Source organism: Littorina saxatilis, linkage group LG4 (genome assembly GCF_037325665.1).
Source record: "Littorina saxatilis isolate snail1 linkage group LG4, US_GU_Lsax_2.0, whole genome shotgun sequence".
Classification (NCBI taxonomy): Eukaryota; Metazoa; Mollusca; class Gastropoda; order Littorinimorpha; family Littorinidae; genus Littorina; species Littorina saxatilis.
The window spans coordinates 34034120-34049119 of NC_090248.1; the positions used below are offsets into that span (position 1 = coordinate 34034120).

At 42.6% G+C, this 15000-nt stretch overlaps 1 protein-coding gene across 1 annotated transcript in view; it reads left to right on the top strand.

Moving 5' to 3' along the window:
- Positions 1 to 15000, top strand: part of LOC138965572 (histamine H1 receptor-like) — a 158479-nt gene that overhangs the window by 139953 nt on the left and 3526 nt on the right. Inside the window, exon 2 of the mRNA XM_070337757.1 lies at positions 14787 to 15000. This exon is cut by the window's right edge and continues 3526 nt beyond it. Coding sequence (XP_070193858.1) covers positions 14787 to 15000 — 214 coding nt within the window. The remainder of the gene's footprint in view (positions 1 to 14786) is intronic.

Below are 15000 nucleotides of genomic sequence, written 5' to 3' on the forward strand. Positions count from 1 at the left end.
ATGTCAAAAAGCGCTACATTTTAGCAACGACTTGGTGGATTGCTTTGAAACTTTCAGAATATTTTACCAACATACTAGAGATACTTCGTGCAAAGTTTGGATCGTTACGGTTATTTATCCAGATGTGACGCAATGTTTCGAAAAATGTTGTTATACTTGTCATAGGATTGTTCACTTGTGTCCAAAAAATTCATGACTTTGCATATCTACAGATAAATGATTGATACAGATTCTTTCTAAGTTTCATTTGAGTGTAGCCGCTGGCGTTAATTTGCTAGTCATGCAAACACATGAGGAAAAAATAGAACGTTCACGCTGTTTCGCGCTTACAGCTGTTATCGCTGCGTGCCTCTTAAAACATGCTACGGTCACGCTTGGCTGGGCATCGCTGTGGCACCAGAATCATCGCTTAAATATGTAGCGTGTTTACAGACCCAGCAAATTTGCGTCAGTGCTTACACGCACATAAAACTTAAGCAGTGTGTGTATCAATCATTTTTCTAAAGACATGCAAAGTCATGAATTTTTTGGACGCAAGGGAACAATCCTATGACGAGATTAAAAACTTCTTTCGAAAAATTGCATAACATTTTAAGAAACACCTGTAACAATCCATCATTTCGCTCGAAGTATTTCGAGTATGTTGGTAAAGTATTCTGAAAGTTTCAAAGCAATCCACCAAGTCGTTGCTAAAGTGCAGACTTTTTTGTCATGATACCCCTAAAAAATGACGCAAAAAGTCCCGTTTTTGACCGCTCTTGCGATCGACACCTGCATCAGTAGGAATAGCATTGCACGCGAAATACGTAAGGTAGCAAAACAAAACAATCTGTTCAGGGTAGATAATTGGTTTGAATTTCTTCTCGTATACATGTCAAAGTTGCAAAGTTTTGCCTATTGTGATTTTTTGTCGATTTTTCATTCGGCTCTTCCGTGTTTGTCTGGTCGATTTTGACGGTACCCTTACTTGAGCGGCGGTCACGTGATCCCTGTAAAAGAAATATTTAATCCAAATGGTGATCCTGAAGGTTAGGTGAACGGCCTTCTCTGGCATATAAAGTTTTAATGAAACGACACGGGGATTAATGCTTTAATTTGGGTTTGAAATTTGTTGCAATAATTTTGTGGCCAAGTTTAGTAATAAGGATACAGTAAGAATGAAGAAGTAAATAATCGACCGGCGCTTTGATACAAGCTCCTGTGGAATAAACATACAATCAAAGCATAAGAATATTATTGAGGGCAAGAGCACACACACGCGCGCGTGCACGCACACACACACGCACACACACACACACACACACACGCGCGCGCGTGCACGCCGCAATGTGTGGGTGTCTTTGTTTTCGCAAACATCTTGACAAGGATGAAACCTCAAAACGCCGTCGTGTTTTCCTTGCAATTGGCGCTTCAAGATTGTATACAATGTTGCTCCAATCTCACTTTGGCCTTCATCTCTGGCCATCAGGGTCACCGGATATTAAAAGCGCCGTCAAGTCAGAGAGTGAGATACAACGTGACAGTTTTGAGTCACGTCACTGGTCAAGAGTGGGCGAGAAAGTAGAGAGGGGGAGGGGGTATAGGCTGTCTGCATCTGTCTGTCTAGGTCTCTGTCTGTCCGTCTGTCGATCGGTCGGTCCGTCTGTCTGTCTGATCGTTTGATCTTTTTTTTTTGGGGGGGGGGATTCTCTTTTACTGATTCGCTTTGTAGTTTTCCTTGTTGCCTTTGTGTGTAAAGAAGATGGAAGCATGCTGTCTGTACACCTCTGCATACATAATAATACTAATAATAACTGGAGATTTTTAAGTGCCTAACCTATGGCTCTAGGCCCTTTACAAAAGAACATATTCTTCTATATCCACAGTTACCACAGTCTGTCTTTGCTGGTCTTTCATCATGTCGTACGGTCTCTCGGTGTCCCAGACTGTCTCTTGGTCTGTGTGTCTGTCTTTTCGTCTGTCAATAGATCATGCGGCCTATGGGTGTATCTTTCCATCTGTCTTAACTGTCTGTCTGTCTTTTGGTCTGTCAATAGATCCTGCGGCCTATGGGTGTCTCTTTCCATCTGTCTTAACTGTCTGTCTGTCTTTTGGTCTGTCAATAGATCCTGCGGCCTATGGGTGTCTTCTTTCCATCTGCCTTAACTGTCTGTCTGTCTTTTGGTCTGTCAATAGATCCTGCGGCCTATGGGTGTCTTTTTCCATCAGTCTTAACTGTGTGTCTGTCTTTTGGTCTGTCAATAGATCCTGCGGCCTATGGGTGTCTCTTTCCATCTGCCTTAACTGTCTGTCTGTCTTTTGGTCTGTCAATAGATCCTGCGGCCTATGGGTGTCTCTTTCCATCTGCCTTAACTGTCTGTCTTTTGGTCTGTCAATAGATCCTGCGGCCTATGGGTGTCTCTTTCCATCTGCCTTAACTGTCTGCCTGTCTTTTGGTCTGTCAATAGATCATGCGGCCTATGGGTGTCTCTTTTCATCTGCCTTAACTGTCTGCCTGTCTTTTGGTCTGTCAATAGATCCTGCGGCCTATGGGTGTCTCTTTCCATCTGCCTTAACTGTCTGTCTGTCTTTTGGTCTGTCAATAGATCCTGCGGCCTATGGGTGTCTCTTTCCATCTGCCTTAACTGTCTGTCTGTCTTTTGGTCTGTCAATAGATCCTGCGGCCTATGGGTGTCTCTTTCCATCTGCCTTAACTGTCTGTCTGTCTTTTGGTCTGTCAATAGATCCTGCGGCCTATGGGTGTCTCTTTCCATCTGCCTTAACTGTCTGTCTTTTGGTCTGTCAATAGATCCTGCGGCCTATGGGTGTCTCTTTCCATCTGCCTTAACTGTCTGCCTGTCTTTTGGTCTGTCAATAGATCATGCGGCCTATGGGTGTCTCTTTTCATCTGCCTTAACTGTCTGCCTGTCTTTTGGTCTGGCAATAGATCCTGCGGCCTATGGGTGTCTCTTTCCATCTGCCTTAACTGTCTGTCTGTCTTTTGGTCTGTCAATAGATCCTGCGGCCTATGGGTGTCTCTTTCCATCTGCCTTAACTGTCTGTCTGTCTTTTGGTCTGTCAATAGATCCTGCGGCCTATGGGTGTCTCTTTCCATCTGTCTTAACTGTCTGTCTGTCTTTTGGTCTGTCAATAGATCCTGCGGCCTATGGGTGTCTCTTTCCATCTGTCTTGACTGTCTGTCTGTCCGTGACAAACGCTGGGTTTGCGAATGATCGTAGACCTCCTTTTCTTTTATTTCCATTTTTCACATCTTGGTTGAGCTGCTTGGCCTTTGGGGCAAGTGATAGGAAGTAAAAGAAGGAAATTAGGTGACGCGGGTCTGAGCTGAAATGGACGTGGGAGGCGGTTACGAGGCTAGGACCTTTCTATCCTAATATAACGTTAAAGATACCTTCCTTCCGGTGACAACCATTATGAAAACCGAGACAGTGAACAAGGTCCAATCGTTATCAAGAAGAGGATGTGACGAGCCAAGAAAGTCAATGATTTCTTCATATAAACTAAAAGAAATCCTTCCTGACCTGTACATGCGCCGAGGGAGGGCATCCTTCTCTTAGACACATATCAAAACTATGCAGCCTGTCAACTTTTGGCGAAGAGTTGATTTTTTTCGAATTAATTTTGAAACTAAAATGAAACCGCTGTCATCTATCAATCTCCAATTGTTCACTCTTTTTACGAAACGTTGAAGCTGCGTTTGCAACACGCGGATACATGTATGTTTTTGGTAGTTTTTTTTCTTCTATGGCTTACTTTGAATTTCAAGGCCAAAGGTTTCAATCAGCTTGTAGACTTGCTCTGAATAGAAAGGTGTCTTTAAACGTGGCTTTAAAGGAAAAAATAAAATTGTTCGAGTCTGCTTGGTAATGCAGTTGGAAAAAAACCTTGTTAGTGCCTCACGGCGTCGCAGAAAAAAGTTGCGGAAACAGGAGTACAGCACCTAGGTGGAATGCAATGGAGGAATATTACTTTTCCGGTTGAAAAATTCAATCTCCTGGGGCACGTTGTACAACAATCGTTGATGCTGCTGTTTTATAAGCCTTTGCTTGTCCACTTTGTCTTGTACAGTTATCGTGTTCCAGCTTGCACAAATTGGGAGGGGAGAGGAGTGGAGTGTGTGTGTGTGTGTGTGTGTGTGTGTGTGTGTGTGTGTGTGTGTGTGCGTGTGTGTGTGCGTGTGTGTGTGTGTGTGTGACTGTGTGTGTAACTCTGTGTGTGTGTGTGTATGTCAGTGTAACTCTGTGTGTGTAACTCTGTGTGTGTATGTGTGTGTGTGTGTGTGTGTGTGTGTGTGTGTGTGTGTGTGAGTGTGTGTGTAACTCTGTGTTTGTGTGTGTGTGTTTGTAACTATGTGTGTGTGTATGTAACTGTGTGTGACTGTCTGTGCCTCTGCGTGTGTCTGGATATGGGGTAGTCTGAAAATTCAATTTTCCAAGAAGCTGATGAAGTTTTGGAGGAAGGAGGAATTCCTTTTGCGTTTGTTTCCACTCGAGGTCGGAGTGTTGTATAAAATTCAAGACTAAATGCATTGCAAAAATTGGGGCAGGCCAGAGTGTCCTCAAAGGGAGGTCAATGGAAAAAGGCTTTCTAAGTACTGGTGGGGTTGTTTTTTTCGTTTCTCTAGAACAAAAATTCTGAGTAGGTTGCTTGTTTATAAGGACAGTAATTGTGCATGTGCTTGTTAGGGCGATGATGGAATGTTTTTTTCCTATATATACCAAAACAAAACAAAAACTCCACGTGAAGCTTGTACATAAATCAGCAAAATCATTAATTGTATTTGTTCGTTTTAGAACTGGTACTGATTTTGGGATGGGATGGGGTAGGGTGGGGCGATTCATGAAAAAAAACATCCGTGCCTTTTTAAGCTCTTCTTTTGGAGCAATCGCCTCTTACGCCGATGGACCAGGTTCGATCTTCGGGTCAAATTATTTTCCTAATGTACTGCGAATGGTTGAGTAAAAGATCCGTTTTAACCAACTTAAAAATCATTATACATCCGTCCACGCAGGTTTTAACATGGGCTTGGGGCATCCTTCCACGTTGACACGTACCATGAACCTACAGTCCAGCTGCTTTCTGCACACAGTATCAGTTTTCTGCAGAATGAAAGGTTGTCACGGGTGTTGGTTACAAAATCAATTCATCCAAAAAAGTGTCCAACTTTGCACAGGATTGGTTCTTGGGTTTTCATGTCCCCTGTTAATGATGTTTGACATATGCGTCCACGTGGAAGAATGTTATCATCCAGTGTGAAAGCCTGAACGGGTTCACGTTGATCTACAAATTAGTTTACACGGAAAAGCTGTTTCTTCTATTACAAAAAATACCTGGAAAAGGAGGTATCTTAGTATGTTCCAAGTTTCACGTTTCAGTATAATCTGATTTTCTGCGAGTTTTCTCCAGATGGCATAGACCTTGAACACTAGTTGATATTTAGGTTAATTGGCCTGACCCCAGTTTGGGTTGGGCTTGGGGAGGGCAAACATAGTGATGGAGAGGAGATGGGCACTGCCCTCCTTTCAGCTGAAAAGATGCATCATTTGATATCCCTATGTAACGTCTTCTTCCCCAACGACTAACATGATTTTTTCATTTCTATTTTCCCATTTTTCTCCCATCTTGTTTCCTTTTCTTGTTCTCATATTAATGCTGCTGATTCCTAGATGAAAACACCTGCTCGTCATCTCAGATCAGCCCATGAATGTTACGTGGAAGAAGACCATCCCTCTACTTGGACTCGTACAAAAAACAGCCTGGCTGCTTGCTGCAATGAATGGATTTGTGTATGAATTATTTTGTTACAAGCCACTAGCCGGATCTGTGGTGGTGAGCCGAATCGTGTACACGGGAAGGGAAGGAGGGAGACATTGTTGGAACAATGTTTGGGATGCAACGGTGTGTGTATGAAGTATGAAGTAATTTGTAGACTTAGTTCTGGGTTGCCCTTAAGAACTAAATGTGGGGTGCGTGCGTGCAGAGCGAAATTTGAGAATCTACCTCTTTTTCAGCATAGAACTAATTCCGAAATGCGAATCCTGTCTTGGCCGCGTTTTTAATCCTCTGGTTTCTACCTTTGTTCGTGACAGTATAATATTACAGGCTATCATCTAAATTAAATACAACAAAAGAAATAATGATCTGGCTGTGATATTCAGTGAAATAAGATGTACTTAACTTCGCTAAGTGTGTTTAATGACTCTCTGATAAACTGACACTGCGCTTGACATGACTAAAAAGGACAATTATACCCTTTGAACGGATGACAAATCGTAAAGAAGTGTGATAACATGTTCAGTAACGTGCTTATTCCTGAGCTTCCCAAAGTACTGTAATTACATAGAGGCCGCTTTGCTACACTCTAAAATTAATAAAAGGCGTTTATGATCAGGAATGGGACTTAAAGTAAGATCTCAGGGAAAGGACAAAAACCTTATCAAAAGAAAAATTAATTGCAAAGAATCTGCTAGTCCTCTCGCTTGGTCAACTGTTGTTCTGAACTGCTCAAACATGTTTACACCCCCTTCAAATGGGGGTGTCGAGGTTTCACACTGTTTTTATATTTAGTCAAGTTTTGACTAAATATTTTAACATCGAGGGGGAATCGAAACGAGGGTCGTGGTGTATGTGCGTGTGTGTGTGCGTGCGTGTGTGCGTGTGTGTGTGTGTAGAGCGATTCAGACTAAACTACTGGACCGATCTTTATGAAATTTGACATGAGAGTTCCTGGGTATGAAATCCCCGAACGTTTTTTTCATTTTTTTGATAAATGTCTTTGATGACGTCATATCCGGCTTTTCGTGAAAGTTGAGGCGGCACTGTCACGCCCTCATTTTTCAACCAAATTGGTTGAAATTTTGGTCAAGTAATCTTCGACGAAGCTCGGACTTCGGTATTGCATTTCAGCTTGGTGGCTTAAAAATTAATTAATGACTTTGGTCATTAAAAATCTGAAAATTGTAAAAAAAAAATAAAAATTTATAAAACGATCCAAATTTACGTTTATCTTATTCTCCATCATTTGCTGATTCCAAAAACATATAAATATGTTATATTCGGATTAAAAACAAGCTCTGAAAATTAAATATATAAAAATTATTATCAAATTATTTTTTTCGAAATCAATTTAAAAACACTTTCATCTTATTCCTTGTCGGTTCCTGATTCCAAAAATATATAGATATGATATGTTTGGATTAAAAACACGCTCAGAAAGTTAAAACGAAGAGAGGTACAGAAAAGCGTGCTATCCTTCTCAGCGCAACGAATACCCCGCTCTTCTTGTCAATTCCACGGGCACTGCCTTTGCCACGGGCTGTGGAGTGACGATGCTACGAGTATACGGTCTTGCTGCATTGCGTTGCGTTCAGTTTCATTCTGTGAGTTCGACAGCTACTTGACTAAATATTGTATTTTCGCCTTACGCGACTTGTTATTTAGTTATATTGTAACCGAGTGCCGAAACACTACGATCACCTCGGGAGGCGAAGTGCAATCAAACAGGATTGAAAATGTTAGGGCTAATTTCTTAGCCCTATAAAAACTGTTATGCAAACCCGAAGGTTTCCATGAACATACAGACAATCGGAAACCACCAGACCCCATCACAAACAGAATTCCACAATCCAGAGGTGTTGACTTAAAGGCCAACAACTCGGGTGCAGAGTCTGCTGTGAAAGGAGCGGTAGCCTCCCCTGTCACAATATGAAACGTTGCCCTTTTTAATCTCTTGTTTTCCTTTTTATCTATCATTTATTATTTTATTTTTGTTAAAACGGTAAAAGTCGATCTGTGCCGGATTTCTGTTCAGTCTGCGCCTTTTGTTCTGAAGCTACAGTTTTTGATCTTAGCGCTTTGGATTTTTTGTGAGGTCTCACATTTTTTCCAGCCTCTGTGTTTGCACTTTTAACCTTCGCCGGTCGTCGTGGGTCCGTGTGGACCCAGAAGGGTGTTTAATTGCAAATATCTCTTTAACCGGTTGGAATGTTTTAATGAGCTTTTAAGAATGCCTCAGACACCTACAAAGCTCTTATGTCCTAAAAGATCATTACATTCCAGCGAGAAGTAATTAAAAAAAACGAAAGGTCAAATTTAGACTACACACGGAAGACATCGTGGGGCCGTGCGGACCCATGTTTCTCAAACTGAAGGAACTTACATAAAAACTAGGGAGAGAAGTCACAAGCCTTCAGGTATTTGCTCTAAACATCATTCTCTACGATCTGTTTAATTTTGGAGTTAATAAGCAAGTCGCGTGGAGCGAAATTAATACATAACAATGTGGGTCCACATGGCCCCACGACGTCGACAGAAGGGTATTCACGTTTTTCCTTTTTTGAGAAGCTTTATTCCGCACGGAAATTTCGCGGAAATTTAACCACGGCGTCTATGGAAGGGGATGCACGTTTTTGCTTCTTTGGAAAGCATGGGTCTACGGAAGGGTATGCATATTTTTCCTTCTTTGAGAAGCACGGCCCTACGATATCCTCCGTGTGTCGTCGATAACCCGGTCGGGCGAAGGATAAAACTCAAATTAGAATGAAGGTTTACATTACGTACGTGTCATGTACTTTTTAAATTTAAATTGAACAGGAGTTTTCAGGAGTCAAATAACAAAAGCAGGTTAATTGGTGGAATGTTAATGAACGACAAAGCAAGATATCAACATTATTTTGACCTATTTTTCTTAAAAGTACAAGAACACACAAGCAATATTGAGAATGGGAAAGAGAAGACTTAGCTAATGTGTTGCTTGTTCAGTCTCAAAAAATGGCGAGAGCAAATGAACATACTCAAAAATCAAATCACAATGTAGGTTCACATTACCGGTTATGAACTTTAAAAAAAAATTCAAACTAGAGTACACAGATTTACATTACTCGTTTTGATATATTTTCTTCCCATGCGATCACATTGGTTCGGTTTGACAAACATCTGCGCCACCTGAGGTTCTAATTTCAAAATCACAGACAGTGTAGACTTTTTTTGTATTTTGTTGCTTTTTTCGCAATCATTTAATCGGTGCATCTCAATTTTCGATGTCCAGTAACCTGTTGACGTCACGTTATTGCGATTCATGCACGCTGATTTTTTTCAGAGGGAGAAGATGTCTCTTCACATAATTATAGTGTGTCCTTGTTTGCCGGCTATGTTCGCGTACGCTTCATGTCTTCATGTGTTTCGATAGCAGCCTTCGTGTCCCTACCTTTTCCCACGTTTTCATGTAGCTGTCAGATGCTTAATATGCATTTGATTAGGTAGATCTTCTTCTTCGTCTTCTTCTGCGTTCGTGGGCTGAAACTCCCACGTACACTCGTGTTTTTGCACGAGTGGAATTTTACGTGTATGACCTTTTTACCCCGTCATTTAGGCAGCCATACGCCGCTTTCGGAGGAAGCATGCTGGGTATTTTCGTGTTTCTATAACCCACCGAACTCTGACATGGATTACAGGATATTTTCCGTGCGCACTTGGTCTTGTGCTTGCGTGTACACACGAAGGGGGATAAGCCACTAGCAGGTCTGGACATAAGTTATACCTGGGAAATCGGAAAAATCTCCACACTTAACCCACCAGGCGACCGCGGCCGGGATTCGAACCCTCGACCTTCCGATTAAGAGGCCGACGTCTTACCACCCCGCCACAGCGCCCGTCATTAGGTAGATCTGATGACACACATCTCAAAGACATGAATACTAGAACGATTAATATGGACAATAGACGATGTTCGGAAATAACTCCGTCGAGTTTGTACGAGTTGTGGAAGAAAGACCTTTTCTTGCAAAACCTCTACCAAACATTGGAGGGGCCAATCTCTTGCGAGGGGTGTGACGAAAACACTTGGACAGGAGCACATGTTTCCGGAACTGACTCCCCTTGCTAGTGATTGGCCCCTCCAATGTTTGGCAGAGGTTTTGCAAGAAGAGGTCACTCTCCCACGACACATACAAACCCGACGGAGTAGTTCGGAATTCGTATATTCAGTCTAGAGACATAGTGCTTGCTGCCGCGCGAGCCGAGACAATTTTCCCTCTTTATCTTTGCTGTGCTGGCTGCAAAACCCCTCCGCGCGGAGGTGTTTCCAGACACATCGTACGTAGGGTGTATTGACACCACTTGTCTTTCAGTTTTATAATCTATATAAACTATAATACGGATAGTTTAGAGGTTGATTATGGGCAGCGCCATTTTGTTGTGAAATACGTCATCAGTTTGTGTACACAGGAAGTTGTGACATCCGTCACCCTATGGGAGGGGTGAAGGCAACATTGTTCATCTGTAGAAAGTTGTGAAATCCGTCACCCTATGGGAGGGGTGACGTCAAAATTGGTCATCACAGAGTTTGTGTAACACAGGAAGTTGTGAAATACGTCACCCTATGGGAGGGGTGACGTCAAAATTGTTCAACAAAAACATGATATGTCGCATTGTGCAGGGTCAACTGCAACAAACTCAAACCGAGCCATTCATACCTAACTGTATTTGAGTGACTTATATACCCGACATTTTTATTTCTTATTTTTAGCACAGGTGTAGGAAAAATCATGAACCAAAATGTTATTTATTTTCTAATTTAACATTTTTTTTACAAATATGACCATGGTCTTTTAAACATACAGTGACATTAAACATTGTTATGTTAAAAAAAAGAAAAAAGAAAAAAAGCTTTTGTGCACAAATCAGAAAATACATTGTACATTTTACCTACAGGCCAAACAGTGTCTGTTGGCGGCAAAGGGCCCAGCAAGTTGCTATTTTTAGGTCGATTAAAAGTTGTCAAGAACAGGCGCTTACATTTGGATGTGTCCACTGATAGTAGGTTTGGTTGTGATCAATCAGAATGATGTAGGAATAAAAATGTATGACAGTTTGGTATGATGACATGTAATTCACATATGCTGAAATTTAATATTATACATGATATAATATTATTATGGCTGTTGCCATGACCATGAACCCCAAGAAAGGTTTAATGTTATGTAAAATCAAAATACCAAAATCAAGCACCTACTAATCTGGTCTACGGTGCGGCTTGGACCTAATATTAGGATGGACACGCAACTCGCTCAGCCAGCCAGCGCTGCGAGACTTACAGCGGCCAACTTCGCCGCGGCGCGCTCATTGGCTCAGTATTGAACTTGCGTCAAGGCCGATGCGCGTAGATTCCCAGAATGTTTACTTTCGGTTAGATTCTTCGACAGCATTCGCAGAGGTGACTGCCGTATTGTGTACCGCAGTCAGAAGTAATTTATTACTTTTGGGAGTTTAGTAACGTGATATCAGTTTTCAATTGTTCGTTCACTTATATTGCTTTCAGATTTAACACACAAGAAACAGTAGCACGGTTTTCGTTGCGAAAATGTGCATTGGCAGTGCTACGCGATCGAATTGTGTATTATGTACACGCGGTGTTCTTCTGGAAAAGTCGTTCAGCCCGCGAGCGGTGGGATGGGGGGGGTTCACATGGTTTGTTTGTTTCAGAACCACACCCATATACACACATTTCACATGTAAACCATTTGTCCGCCCCCTGTCGATATTTATCGACTAAGTTCCTTGTCTTCAATGCACTTAGTTCTGGGTTGCCGTGAAGACCTAAATCTGGTCAGTGTGTTACATTTTGCGATTATGGGCATTATCCTGTTGTTTGCCATTGTGATAGTCAAGATTATGCTTCCACATCGTGCATGCCAAATCTGGTCACACATTATCTCTTACCGGACTGACTTTATACTGCTGTAAATCATACGTTTGAGTGTGTGTGTGTGTGTGTTGTGTGTGCGCGCGTGTGTGTGTGTGTGTGTGTGTGTGTGTGTGTGTGTCTGTGTGTGTGTCTGTCTGTGTGTGTGTCTGTGTGTGTGTGTGGGTGGGTGTGTGTGGTGGTTTTATTTTTTACATCTACGCAATGTTTTCTGTCTGCTGTTCTTACAAAATCGTTGGTGACTTACGTCTGGAACAATTTGCATTGTTTAAATAACAGTGGGGAGAAAGGTAAACAACTCTCGTTCTCGGAAAGAGTGATCGTTACACACACACGTAATCCCAGCTTTTCACTGGCACACTGACTATAACAAACAACCCATAGATATACACTTCCGGTGGTTTCAACGTGACACGTATAACAGATGCCAATCATATTAATTGTCACTATTCTGACTGGTGGCCATCATCTTCATTTCACTGTGGTTTCAGAACTTTCATACGTACCTCCGTTGTTTCTGGCGGTGCGATTCAGATCAGCGCGAGACGTGTTTCAGGTGCACATGTTCATCTCTCTGACGATCCAAGCTTTCCACACCCACCTCATTGGGTTGTTGAAAGATAATAATGAACACTTATCAATCGCCCCTTCTCTCCAGAGCTCACGGCGGTGTACAATAGCAACAACACACACACACACACACACACACACACACACACACACACACACACACACACACACACACAAATACAGGTTGTGGATAACAATTATATAAAGACTATCCTTTAAAAAAAAAACGCCTCTGTTTACTCTGTTTACTTACAAAGGATGTCCTGACTATAATATTAACAGTATTTCATGATTGTGTTCATGTCAAGCTCATCTCAACTTGGTTTCTAGTTCTTCACATGCATAGGGGCAATTGTATCAAAGCGCCGATCGATCGAAGAATCCTACTCCTTTATCCTCGATTCAGTATGTATAGTGATACTACAGTAAGGATAAAGGAGTAAGGTAGGCCTATAGTGATACTACAGTAAGGATAAAGGAGTAAGGTAGGCCTACTTCGATCGACCGTCGCTTTGATACAAGCTCCTGTGTTCACACGATATCATTTTCTGACGAGTGTGACACATTACAAGTGCCAACGTCTCCAGTGTCTCATTATTCTGATCAATGTGAGCGATGTTTTAATTTGCAGTCATGTTTCTCTTACCGTGGTTTCCACAGACCCGTCCTGACGCGGACTTCGTCATGCTCATCTCATCGTAGTTATTAGTCGTTCACGTGCACCTGAGTGATTTCCATCCTCCTCCCTGGGCTGTGGTGTCTATAGTGTGAGGCTTTTATTTCTGGCGTGAATAATGATTCACGTCTCCAACTTACTCATCATGTTAGTTATTAGTCTTTCACTTGCACAGATGACGTCCAGACTCACCCCCTCCCGCCCCGCCCCCTCAGACAAAGTTGCGGTGTTTTTTTTTTATGAGAGATCTCAAAAATGCAACATGACTTCGTCGCATGGAATATACGGGGGCGAGTTGCCACTGTGTGTTGCGGCGATATCACACCCCTGACAGGTTGAAACCAAACAGAGTGTGAAGTCGGCAACTATACCAAGCGGGGGCGAAATAAGACGAGTCGAGTCGGTACCTCGCCTTTGCACCTCAGTGGATTCTAGTTCTAGTACAACAATATTCATGACTACTATGAATCATGTTTCATGTGTCTAACATGTTTATCGTGTCGCTGTTGTGACCATGCAGTATAAGTTGATTGTCTTTCAGGGCTGCGTCATGATCACCTTGCTGTGCACTCTGGTCTGCAAAACTCACTTGCACTGCCTGGCGGATGCGAGTCGTGTTTTAGGTTGTCATCATCTTCATCTATCTGTGGTTTCTATAACCTTCCACACCAACCTCACAGTTGTCTGTGGCTGTTCTAATCAGTCTGAGTTGTTTTTCATGTGTCCAACAGATTGCTATCCTTGTGCTTTCAAGCCTTCCAACTCGACCTGAATAGTTTCTGCAACACTTCCGACTTATCAGTAAACGTAGTGTTTCATCCTTCCTGTAGTTTTTAGCCTTTACATGAGACTTGAAATCCTAAATTCTAAATTGAAGAGTTCCTTTTTTGAACACACTTTATGTACCCAGTTGTGAACATTGTTTGTAATACTATATAATTCTACTTGCACAAGTAGCACACATTGTAAACACTATTTTGAGTTTACCCGTATGTGTTACTTTTGCTAGTAGAGTATAGCATGTCGCACAGTGTTCACAACTAGTAACAGAAAGTGTGTACAAACGTTGAACACTTCATTTTTTCAGGTGCAGGTTGTGTTTCAAGTGCCATGCATATTCATCTCACATTGGTTTTTAGCCTTTAGGAGTGACGAACACTTCTGACCTGTGCAGGTTTGTTTGTTTGTTTGTTTGCTTAACGCCCAGCCGACCACGAAGGGCCATATCAGGGCGGTGCTGCTTTGACATATAACGTGCGCCACACACAAGACAGAAGTCGCAGCACAGGCTTCATGTCTCACCCAGTCACATTATTCTGACACCGGACCAACCAGTCCTAGCACTAACCCCATAATGCCAGACGCCAGGCGGAACAGCCACTAGATTGCCAATTTTAAAGTCTTAGGTATGACCCGGCCGGGGTTCGAACCCACGACCTCCCGATCACGGGGCGGACGCCTTACCACTAGGCCAACCGTGCCGGTTTCCTGTGCAGGTGTTGTTTCAGGTGTCATGCATATATATATTCATCTAACAGTGATTTCTAGCATTTAAAATGCCGAGCACTTCTGACCTAAACAAGTGATGTTTCAGGTGTCATGCATATCTTTTCATCTCACAGTCATTTCTACCCTTTAAAATGCCGAGCACTTCTGACCTGTGGAAGTTGTGTTTCATGTGTCATGCATATTCATCTCACAGTGATTTCTATCCTTTAAAATGCCGAGCACGTCTGACCTGTGGAAGTTGTGCTTTAGGTGTCCAACATGTTCATCTCACAGTGATTTATAGCCTTTAAGAGTAGCGAGCAATTCTGACCTGAACAAGTGATGTTTCAGGTGTCCAACATGTTCATCGTGTCGCTGGCCGTGGCGGACCTGATCGTCGGACTGTCCGTGATGCCCATCTCCACTGTCTACATCTTCACCGGGGACTGGCCCTTCGGCGTGGCCGTCTGCCAGATCTGGATCGCCATCGACTACATCGCCTCCACCGCCTCCATCCTCAACCTCTTCATCCTCAGCCTCGACCGCTACTGGTCCGTCAGGGCCC